Source organism: Protopterus annectens, chromosome 9.part0, assembly GCF_019279795.1.
Source record: "Protopterus annectens isolate FY-2018-M chromosome 9.part0, PAN1.0, whole genome shotgun sequence".
Taxonomy (NCBI): domain Eukaryota; kingdom Metazoa; phylum Chordata; order Ceratodontiformes; family Protopteridae; genus Protopterus; species Protopterus annectens.
This window is the reverse complement of record NC_056743.1, coordinates 9375427-9387214: the sequence shown is the minus strand read 5'-3', so window position 1 is coordinate 9387214 and position 11788 is coordinate 9375427. Positions and strand designations below refer to the sequence as shown.

Below are 11788 nucleotides of genomic sequence, written 5' to 3'. Positions count from 1 at the left end.
ATATTACTATCCACATAATACTAGAGAAAGGTTGCAATTTAGATAACTGGGAATATAATAGAAGAAAGAAAGAAGATTAGCCTGGATTTGTACAGACACAGAGCAAAAAGTTTTCAGATCAAAAAGTTTTGTTTTCTTGGGGTTCTCAGGAAGTGTGTTCTGGATAGATGACTGGAGATCATTAATAAAAATGGAGAATATTTCAAGATAGGATGAGAACCAGGATAAGGAAAGAGAGGCCAGATAGAAACAGGATAAGCAATAGCTTTAGCTGCTATTTGCAGAATTCTGCAGGGGAGCTCTGCTGAGGGGGGTAGTTGGTTTTTTTTTTTTAAGAGATTGTATATATATAAGAGGTAGTGGTTGTTGAAAATTGAAGGGAAGAGTTGTTGATGTTACTTAAGAAGGAGAGGAGTTGGGATGGAGATAGGTGGGTTGGGTTGTATTTGTATGGAGGTAGTAAGTAAGAAAGGTATTGAAGTTATTGGCAAGAGGGATTATCAGGTCTAAATTCTGTGGGTGTGGTGTGTACCACTGGGTGGTGTAGGGGATTATAGATTTATTAGAGATTTTTTGTTGTTTTTGGTTTTTTTTTGGTTCAGTAGTAAGTTTTTTAGTTCTGAAAGGATGGCTTTTTGGGGTTGTTGCAACTGCATTGTTCAGTGAGAGGTGTCTAGAGGACCAGTCATTATATGACAGACGATCAGGTTTGAAACTGTTCCAAAATTGTTTTTTTTTATATGCGGTAAGTTTACATTAGTTTTAGATCTAATGACACACAGGTAAGTGAGTGATGGCGCTAGGAGTCAGGAGGGAGGGATACCAGGTTTGTATTTTACTTTTTTTATTCTATTCTCTAGGGGGGCTATCAATTTTTTGTTTGAAAAAAAAGTTTATGGGATATGGTTAGGGTTTTAACATTGTTTTTCCAATCCAAAATATAAAGTCCCAAAAAGCAGTGAGGAGGTTTTAGAGAGTTGTTCAAGAAGTTGCTCAAAGTAGGGATGTTATTTCCAGGGGAGGAGATATGCACAGATTATAATAGCTTTAGTAGTAGTGTTATTTTTTTTTTTTTAGATTATTTCAGCATATCGCTTTGAAATGAGGTAAGGTCAAGAAGGGTAAGCTTCAAGCTTCAAGTATATTTTATATAGACCACCTACTCCACCTCCTTCCCTGATCTAATCTGTAAATATTATGTGGGGGTGGGGGTATGTAATTTTTTTTTAATTTGGTTTTAGCCAAGTTTCTGCAAGCAAGTTTAATATATTTTTAATATCCTAATAGGGGGGAAGGTTGGCTAATTTGCTTGTAATGTTATGATGTTGAGATGATGGGCCAGTTAATAAGTTAGTAAGGGTAGAGAGTGGAAGAGAAGAAGAAGATGATATGATTTGTGTGTTTTTGTTAGTAGTTTGGTTGTGGGTTGGGGTTGGAGGGTTGTATCTGTAGTAGATAGTGTAGTAGAGTAGTATGTTGATAGTTATGTTTTATTTTTTTTTAGTGACCCTTTGTGTTTTTTGTTTATTAGTTTAGTGGTGTTGCAGTCTAGTAGTTGGTGGCAGTTTAATTGGTAGGTGGTGGGGGGTGAGGGGGTATGTAAGAAGTGGATGTTGTTGGTGTACTGGTATGCTTTGAAGGAAGAATGAAATAGAGTGTTCATAGGAGGTTAGGAAGTAGGTGTGGCGATTAGGAGGATGGTAGTAAGAAGAAGCAGAGGTAATTTTAGTTGTGAGGAGTGTAGTTATGGTCATGATATAGTGTAGTTGTAGGTGAAGTTTTGTGGTGGGGTAGGGAGGTTTGTAGGTGTTAGTGAGGAGGTGTGGTTTAGGTTAGAGTTTAGGAACAGAGGAATGGCTAAGGGTGGGGGTGTCCCATTTAGTAGGATGTGAGTATGATTGGGAGAGGATGATGAGAGAGGTGTGAGGTAAGGTTGAGTAAGATAGAGAAAGGAGCAAGGAGGGAAGATGCAGAAAAGGCTAACAGATAGTGGGAACAATGGGAATTAAGCTGGAAGAAGAAGTTTAGAGGAAGGGGTTCCAGGTGACCTAGTATACCAGATAACTGACTGATTGTGCAAATGTGGTGTAGAGTAGGTAGTTAGGGTTGCAGGTGGTCAAGGGGAGAGGCGTTCTTGCTTAGAGATAAGCAATACTTCAGGGTGCAAAGAGCATATGTAGTGATTAAAACCCTTTCAGGAGGAGTCTATCCAAGAATATATATATAAAATCATTAGGTAGTAGGGTAGGACTGGGAGTCTTTGGTTAAAAAACAAAACCAGACCTTCAAGGACAGGTCAACAGGCTTCAGAGCTAGGAAAGGGAGGAGAAAAAGGATTATGGTATAGTGTAACAAAGACTTGTAGAAAACAGAAAAGAAAAAAGTTAGAATGGCAGTTTTAAAAAAACATTCTTTGAAAGCAATATCCACAGTAATAATGCAGGATATAAGAATTTTTTAAATACAAAAATACATAGAAAGAGCTGAAGATAGTCGCCACAGATGCTAGGAGAACATAAAGGCTGGGAATTGGTGAGTCGTGGGAATAAAACTAGAGTGCAAGGTTAATAAAGCAAAAAAGTGGGAGGCTCTTTGCAACAAGAGTGAGTTCAAGGAGGGAGAAGGATATTTTATGTAGGGAGCAGCCTATTTCTGACAGTTGTTGAAGTAGTTTGGTATGTGACACTGTGTTGAATGCCTTGGATAAGTCCAACAGGACTACTGAAGTTATTAGACCTGCATCCAAAGCCTTATTCGTGGTGTCTGTGAAGGAGAGGAGAGCAGTGGTGGTGCTATGCAATGGGCTAAAGTCATGTTATATTGGGATGAGGAGGTTGTTCTCTATGAGGTGGTTGAGTAGTTGACTATGTATATATTTTTCTAATATTTTGGAGAGAGGAGAAAGTACAGAGATCGGTCTGTAGTTAGTAAAGTCATTTGTATTGCCGCCTTTATGGAGTGGAGTTATAATGGCATTTTTCCAGATTTGTGGGATGGTTCCTTCAGAGATGGATCCCTTTATTAGAATACTGATGTGGTATGCTATTGTGTCAGCAGTGATTTTCAAGTATTCTGGGGGGAGGTTATCACTGAATAAGGAACCAGGGTTTCATTTTTTGTTTATGTTTTAGAATTAAAGAGGTGAGAACAGGTCTTAGGGAGAAACTATGGGTGTATGGTGTTGCTTTACAGGTGGTTTCATGACATGAAAGATGGTTGGATGACATTTGTATGGTTGCTTGCCTGATGTTTGTATTATTGGTGGTATGTGGATTTGTGTTTGTAGGGGGTTCAGGAATGAGTTTAAAGATGAGTGAAACCAGGAGCCAGCAGGAATAAATAGATGAATAGGTATACAGTTACTGCAAAACAAAGAGAATCCTTGATGTCAGAGTCCACACTTCTTTATTGCAGTTTTTAATGAGTTTAAAGATGGTATCAATAAAGTGGGAGTTGAAAGTGTGGGCAGTATGTTGCAGGGTCATGTCTGTGCTGGTTGACTGGATGTTGATTTTACGGACTTTGGCTAATTAGTATGTGGGAGTTACCAGGATAGGTATAACGGTAATGAAGAATGGGGTGGGTGAGACTAGGGGGTAGGGTAGGGAAGGGGAGCGGAGTGAGCCTGAGCACAGCGAGGTCGAACAGAGCAGGCTGGCCCTGATTTCACAGATGTGCAAGTCTGCAGGAAGCAATCAGGAAAGGCAGACTTGCTTGTTTTGCATACCTTTCTTACTGAAATAAAATTAACCATTTTAGCAAGGAGTATATGGGATTTAGAAAGACCAGAATTTAAAAGAGAAAGGGGTTAGTAATAGTAGAAAAACAGGCATGGCTTTCAAATATTTAAACAGCATACAAAGGGAGACTGCTGTTAGGAAGCACAGGATGGGGGGGGGGGCAACTAACGTACATTTTTGTATTTATTTGTTTGTAGAATGCTTCATATTTCACACGGGCTAAGCCTGAAACTAGTCAGTATTGACCAGTGACTACCCTGTAAAGAAATATAAATAAATAAATAAATAGCTTGGGAAGAATTCCCAGGTAAACTTGTTGAGTTATGTCAGGGATCTGAACCTTCATGCTTGGTTCAGGTGAATGTCATACCAAAAAAGAAGCATCAAAAAACTAAGCATATGAGGAAGATCCAGTGATACCTGAAAACAGTTTGGTCCCAGCACTCTTACCATCTATAGGTTCTTAGGTTCATGGGAGGTTACTAGGCTAGTGGCCCTAGAACCTTTACAAGCCTAGCCATGTTAATTTCAAGTATCCCCATTTGTTCTTTTTGGGTAGTTTGCAGAACAAGTTTATGAACAGAAGAAGTCTGTGAGCAGCACCGGCTATCCCTGTCCCTGAGTGACATGGATGCCACCCCAGGGGCAAATTTGCAGTCTCCCATCAAGTTTCTAGATTGCGTTTGAATAGAGTCGATGAGGAGCACTGTCTTATGTGAATAGGAAGTCTACTCCAGAGAAGTGGCAGTGTTTGGGAGATACATCTGTCTCTCCAGCATGTTCTGTTAATGTCACAGGCTAAGTTGAGATCCCTAGAGTGAGTGATTCTTGTGCCATTTGACTTGCAGATGTGCAGCATTTCCATTAGAGCAGGGTTGGAGATTGCCCTATAGGCCAGGCACAACTCCCCTCTCATCAGCCTATAAGATAACTGTAAAGTGACAGGGTTTTCAGCCTGTCCACATAGAGCATGGTTTGGAGTCCCTGTATTTTCTTAGTGAGAACCCTCTGATGTCTCTCCAGCTGCTGCAGGTATCTGGTGAGGTACATGTAAAAAAGTGCATTATGCTCTATTAATGGCCCGATGAGGGTCGAGTACAGTGGAGTTATAACATCCCTTGACCTGTATTCCATGCCCTTGCTTATGAGATGCGCTACATAGAAGGGTTTCCTTACCTCTGTGGAAACTTGGTGGTCGAAATTCAGATTGCTGTCAACCTGGGTTCTCAAGTCTCCAACCACTGGTTTGGAACTCGGGGGGGGGGGGGGGTGCTGTTAATATTGTAATTTGTAGGGAAATCCTTTTTGCCAAAGGGAATAATAATGCATTTTTTGCATTTAGTTTTAGATCATGGCTTTGTCACCAATCATTCATTTGTGTTGGCCAGTATGTTGACATCTCTGGGGGACTCCATAATTACTCCCAGTTTGCAATCATCAGCGAGCTTGGTGAGCCGGAACTGTCTACTCAATGGCCTGGGCATCTGAGAAAAATACCAAACAGTAAGGGGGCCCAGTACAGGCCCCTGTGGTACTCCTAGGACCAGCCTTTGGTCAACTGATGCCCTAGGAAAAGGTCTGCACAGCACACACACCCCCAACACCACCCTGTGTCTCCATTCTGGTCTACCTATACTATCTAGATTGCTGGAAATGTGCCCCTGCTAGAGCAGCGCCCTAGGTGGCTGCCTAGCTGGCCTATGCCTAAGGCTGGCTATAGGTACTTCACTGGTAACAGGTCTACTAGTGGAGGTAGAGTCACCAATTTTGACAGTGTGTGTTCTATTGGTGAGCCAATTGGCTACCCCTTTAGTAATGTAAAGGTTAATACCCCAGCTGGGAGAGTTTCTCAATGATGCCAGAGTGGGGGATTGTGTCTAGACACAGTGATTCCACTGTTACTTTGTTTCAGAAGGGAACTCTCATGGTGGAAGGGACCTCAGCACTCCCCTTCGCTCCTCCAGTCCCAGTTCAGGAAATGTATACAGATTCTTCAGAGGAGTCATGGAGAGCCGGGACAGAGAGACAACCAAGTACAGGGCCAAAACTACTAAAGGAATCCATTAACATGAAGAAGATGAGGGTACTCATCCAAGCTCTTCAGGTCTTTTCTCATGTCTGGAGACTTTGTCCCTTTTGAATGTTCACCGACAACACAGTGGTCATGTGGAACATAAACAAGCAGGGAGGAACCAATTCTTGTTCTGTAGACAGAGGGCTTCCTTTACACCTTCTCTCCATTACATCTCATTCCAAGAATTCTTCTAAATGCCCATAAAGAAAAAAAAAAAAAAACTTTTCCTGCTGACTCCCTTTTGGCCAAGACAGCATTCGTTTCCTTTTGTTTATTTGGTGAGGAGCAATTACTGCAAATTGCCACTTCAAGCAGACCTCATCACACAGCAGAAAGGGTTACTACTACACCCCAACCTGTCATCTCTAAACTTAACCTTGTGAATGATAGGGCTCTAATTCCTTTCTGACACCACTTTTGTATGGATATAATTAGGCATCTCAGAGAAGCCAGGAGACCCACCACTTGAAAATCCTACATAGCCAAATGAGAAAGATTTTCCTTTCGGTGCCATAGGAATGGACAGGACCCCAATGAATCAGAGGTACCTTCCATACTCAAATATCTTTGTGAAATCATGCAGTAGGTCTGGCCTAGTGTTCCATCAAAGCTCACCTGTCAGCCATCTCTGCTTGTTTACACTCAGTCCTCCAGTGAAGTCAAGTTATTCCTTAAAGGGGTTCTCCATCCTAAATCACCAAGGAAGCCCATAACCCTTCCTATGGACCTCATTTCTGTGATGGGAAAGTTACCTTACCTTCCTTTGACCCAGCAGCATTAGCACATCTAAAACCCTGCACCTGGAAGAGTGTTCTGCTTCTGACGGTCTCTTCAGCTAGGAGAGTTTCTAAGGTTCAGGCTGTCATGGCCATTCCTCCCTTTCTTATTTTTCACAAGGAGAGGGTGACTCTGAGGGCTAACTCTGCATTAATGCCTAAAGTAGTGAATGAGCTGTCTCTCAACCAGGCCATATCTTTCCCTCCCTCCCTCCTTTCCAAGCCCTCTGAACCAGGGGAAAAGGCTTTTCTTCTCTCTAGATGTTCACAGACAACTAAGATTCTACTTGGACAAAACCAAATCCATTTGAAAATCTGAACAACTTTTTTGTCTATTTTATGAATTCAAAACTAGGTTGACCGTTATGTAAGCAAACAACTGAAAGCTGCATTTCTAAGGCCATTTCCTTTTGTTATTCTGTACATGCTATGTCCTTGGCCTTATGCACTTGACCTCATTCTACCAGGGCAGTAGCATCCGCTGGTGCTTTCTACAAAAGGGTGGAAGTCAGGTCCATACTGGAAGCTGCCATCTGGTGTTTTGTATACACCTTCATTAAACACTACAGGAATTATGCCTTTTCAAGGTCCAGAGCTGTCTTCGATTAGGTTAGTGTCTTCTGATGTCTTGGACAGCTGTGCTACTTATTACCCAACCACCTTTATGTTCCCTTCAGCTGTGGGAACCACTCAATGTTTAGGAGTACTGTGACAGTGATTTCAGTCAGGACATAGTGTAGTTGTGTAAGAACTTACCATAACACTACATGTCCTACTGATCACTTTTGCAGTATTCCAGCCCACGCTGCACCCCCTCTGCATTCATTTCCTACTGCCTCTGTCCTTTCTCCATCTGTTCCTATCCTGTGGACAACATCCTAGAACACAGTGGACTTCCTTACCACTTCATGCATCGCCCTTCCTCGCTCAGGGATCTTCATGCTGCTGGCATGGAGATACTCTGAGAAATTACACTCATTGCTTACAAGCTGAGGTCAAAAGGCAGATATACCATTGTGGGAAGGTAAATCTTTGGTCCCCTGGCCAGACATCAGCAGTGATCCAACTTTCTCTTCAGACATCGGCAGTGATAACCCATTGGTTAGAAATATGGCAGCAGTGATCAGTAGGATATCTGCTGTTATGTTAAGTTCTTACACAAGTATGCTTTCTACTTCCCTGTTTGGGCAAGAAAGAGTCAAAACTTGTGAAAACTGCATTTTGTCTTTTTTATTTTCTGATTTGTCCTCAAACAATGTTTTCATTTTATAAATCTTGATCATTGATGGCAGTTACATTACTGAGTTATGGGATTGAAGCATGTTCTGAAGGTTATATCACAGGGGATGGATGCAGATGTGAGGGGAATAGATCTAAACTACTTTCTTACAAAATCTTCATTTCAGTTTTATAAAGGGGGAGGTAACTGAAGGGGGGCTGGTGCCCTTTAGAGTAAGACGCAGGCTTGTAGCAGGTAAAGAAGAAAACAAAGTGGTACTGTATGGATTCAGACCCTGTCACTTTCCTATTCTAATTGATCCAGTTTTTAATTGTTTAGCAGAATTGTGAGTCTAAATGTCAGCACAGAGACCATATATTTAGTCCTGTGTGTCTGCTGAGGATGGATTACATGTTTTCATTTTACTTACACAGACCCTCAGTTGGTTAATTTTCTCTTATATAATAATTTCACAGTTGATTAAGCAATTGCTTATTTTTCATAATCTTCACTGGCACAAAACTACTCTGTTATTTATTAATTGCCTGTCAGTACTGTGGAATCCTGAAAATGTATTATTATTTGGGGAGGGGTCTGGAGAGTTGAAGAGGAAGCCAGTAAACAGTTTACTTTGCCCCCCTCCATTCAGCCAGTCATCTGCTCAGCAGGTCTACTTAACCCTCTTAATCTCCCCCAGACTTGCTGTACCAGGGTTGAAGCCAGTGATTATCATTAGGGCAGACGCATCATCCTTGCTGCTATGGGAGGTGTAATGACCTACTGTCAATTTACCCCCCCCCCCATGTCCAAGGGCTACTTCCTTCTGTGGGCAATGTCCCCAACAAGGAATCCTTGAGATGTTATCACACATCCCTCCCTTCCAGTGCTTCAGATGGCCGAGCTGCTAACCAAACGCAGGTTGCCCGAGACATAGTTATGACTTTATCCCTCTATAGCATGGATCTGGCTTGCAGACCATTTACTTTGGATATGCATAAAGTATTATTATTTCTATCCTTTCTATAGTGCCTTTAGTACCATATGGATATCATTACATCTGAATGATATTGTGAGCTTCCAGAGTTGCCAAGCTACTCTTCTGAGATGTGACCTATACTTTTTTTTCCTAGATAAGTATTGGTGGTTCTGTTGTTCATTTCTTGGCCATTTTTTTCTTTTATGCTGCAGGCTGATAGAATCCTGTGTAGAGTGGCTGTATGCATACTGCTGAGCCCTGTAACAGGGCTAAATGTGCTTCAATAAAAAGTTCACCAAAGACTCTTGTTTGTGAATTTGACAACTTGAACGTCCATTTTGTTTTCTTGTAATTAACAGTAGGTGTTTTTCAAAATACTCTACAGAGATTTACATTGTTATTGTGTAGATTAGAAAATTCCTGCTATGTAGTTTTAGTAGCATGTAATTAAAGTACACTGATTATGAAAAACATGGTTCTGTGTCCTGTAAGTTTCTTTAAACTGGTGAGCACTTTATATGCTGCACATACCTCTCAACCTCTTAGAGCAAAAATTCCGTGCAAAGCCAAAAATAACGGGGAGACAAAGGCTCAAAAATTGGGACACTTTTTAAATGCTGTTCTTATAAACTTAGAAAGAATAACAGGTATTCCATTAACATTAATTTTCTGAAGGGTATGAAGTCTGAAACTCAAATGCCTGTTATTATTTTCTGGTTTCCATTCTCAAGGATTTTCCAATCATTTGCCAGAAAACCAAAGATTTATGAGGAACAGATCAAAAAGTATGAGGCAAAAATCTGGACATTCTGCAAAAATCTGGACAGTTGAGAGGTATTGCTGTGTAAGCTATCATGAAACAAACATTACGTTACATATATAGAAAATTCACTTTACCTGCTCAGCTTATTTTAGAGAACTCCTTAAATTAATCTGAAGCTGAGTTATGTTTTTTTTTTTCATTAATGATTGATTGTTTCTCACAAAGTATCCTGAGGTCCTTTAGAAAGGATTTTCACCATCCTTTGGAGACTGTCTTTTCATTTAGCAACATGTCATCATTTCTGTGACCACATGCTGGCACTGTTGATTGGCTGATAGATAGTTCTGCTTTTTAGGCATCTGTGTGTGGTGTAGAGATAAGCATACAGATCAGGAAAACATATATGCACATTTCCTGTTGGTTGTAAAACAGGTTACTCACTTTTTTGTTTCCTTGTTTGTTTTTAACGGACTTGAAACCATGAAAGAACCAAGAGAGTCATATGCTGATACAACTCATTTGAAATGGGATGATCCTTACTATGACATTGCAAGGCATCATATTGTAGAAGTTGCAGGTAAGGAAATGTGGTTCATCTTTTCTTTTCTTTTCCCCTCTTGCTTGCATTTAATTACATTGTGTGTCTAAAATTTCTTCCAAGAGCCACATTTAAGAATGTTTTGCAGTGCTGGTGTCTAGGTACCAGTACCCCCATCCCCCTCATCATTTATAACAGTATATTTATAACAGTAATTCTTACTAGTGTACTGAACTTACAGTTTTATATGTATAGTAACTTGTTTCTAATGTTCTCATGCAGAAACCATGTCAGCAACTCAGCAGCACATCCCCTGTTGAGCCACCGTGTGGACAAACACACAACATACACACCCACATGTATGCATGTATATTCTGTTATAGCGAGACCTAAATTTCCACAATTTGACATGTATGTTTGCATTACTTCTGTGGGCCAGTAATTGCCAATATTTGAACCTGGTATTTAGTGATATTTTTAGCCTGTTTCTAAGGCAAACTCCACCACTTGTGTCCATTAGAAAAGGATGCTACTCATTTGCTTATGTCTATACTGAGGTTAACATCTATGCTTACAGAAGCAGGTTATATTTGGGCTTTGTGTATGTGGCCTGGCCATTTGGAAGGAAGATTCTTAATGCAGCTGCTTCTCTGATTACTGAGGATGGCCAAGCTTGATATACATGGTGCTTCAGCTGCTTGTTGTTTTGTTTTTTTAAGTTCTTTTTTGTCTCATTTTCTCCTGTTGCTTGAAGACAATTAGCCCTCCTGTGACCTGGACACTATTCCCCCTCCCCAATTCTTTCCTCATGGGTGAGAGCCAGTATTGGGAGACTGTCAGGGTTTTCTGTGCTAGCCTTAACCCCTCTCATGGCAACTGCTATGCATGCTGACAGATAGAAGCGCCAGCCATGCCTTTCCCCAAACGCTATGACTTTGATACAGCTTGTCAGAGCAGGCACACATCCTGGTGTATCCACTACATGTTGTACACATATGACTTCAATAGATGCTGGTATGTTGCATTAGGCCAGACCACCTCCTTCCCCCTAGTATGGAAAGCTGGATTTTAGCCCATAACTTCTACTCTCCCTAGTTAGCTCCTCCATTGCCTGGGTAACTAGTTAGTTTCTAGTTATGAGAGTCATGGTCAGGGCTCTATCCCTGTATGCTGTGGTGCAGATTGTTAATTTCATTAGTAAGTGGAAAAAAACAAACACCCTGAGGACCAAGCAGATTTATCGGGTGTATATCACAAAATCGAAAAGCTGACAAGTTCGAAGCTCAAAACTTCAAACTTGCAACCTCGAAAACGGAAAACATCAAAACGGAAAGCGGAGATCACCATAGAGTGCAGGAAGGGAAGATTTCCCTTTACTGTAATGTAGTGAGATCTCAAAGTTGGTATATTTAAGTAGCGGGGTGTGGGGGGCTGCTATGTGGGTGGTGCATGGGGGCTTGCCCCCCTGCATAGAGCGTTTTTGTGTTGTTTTGGGTGTTTAGTGTTTTTTCCCCCCACGTTCAATGTTTTCCGGTTTTGAGGTTGCAAGTTCGGAGTTTTTCACTTCGATATTTTCAGCTTTCGATCATCTTATATAAACCCGATTTAACAAGTCAACAAAGTTGGCAGTTAATCTGCTGATGCCCAGTCTGGATTATGTCCCAAGAGAGGGTTTGCCCTCGGGTTTTCTAAAACATCATCA

At 41.0% G+C, this 11788-nt stretch overlaps 1 protein-coding gene across 2 annotated transcripts in view; it reads left to right on the top strand.

The window, feature by feature from the left end:
- The window catches only part of ARHGAP1 (Rho GTPase activating protein 1), a 1661218-nt gene that overhangs the window by 436790 nt on the left and 1212640 nt on the right, over positions 1-11788 (top strand). For both annotated transcript variants that reach the window (XM_044082524.1, XM_044082525.1), the window contains one exon: positions 10036-10125. In XM_044082524.1, the coding sequence (XP_043938459.1) occupies positions 10036-10125 (90 nt within the window). The remainder of the gene's footprint in view (positions 1-10035; positions 10126-11788) is intronic.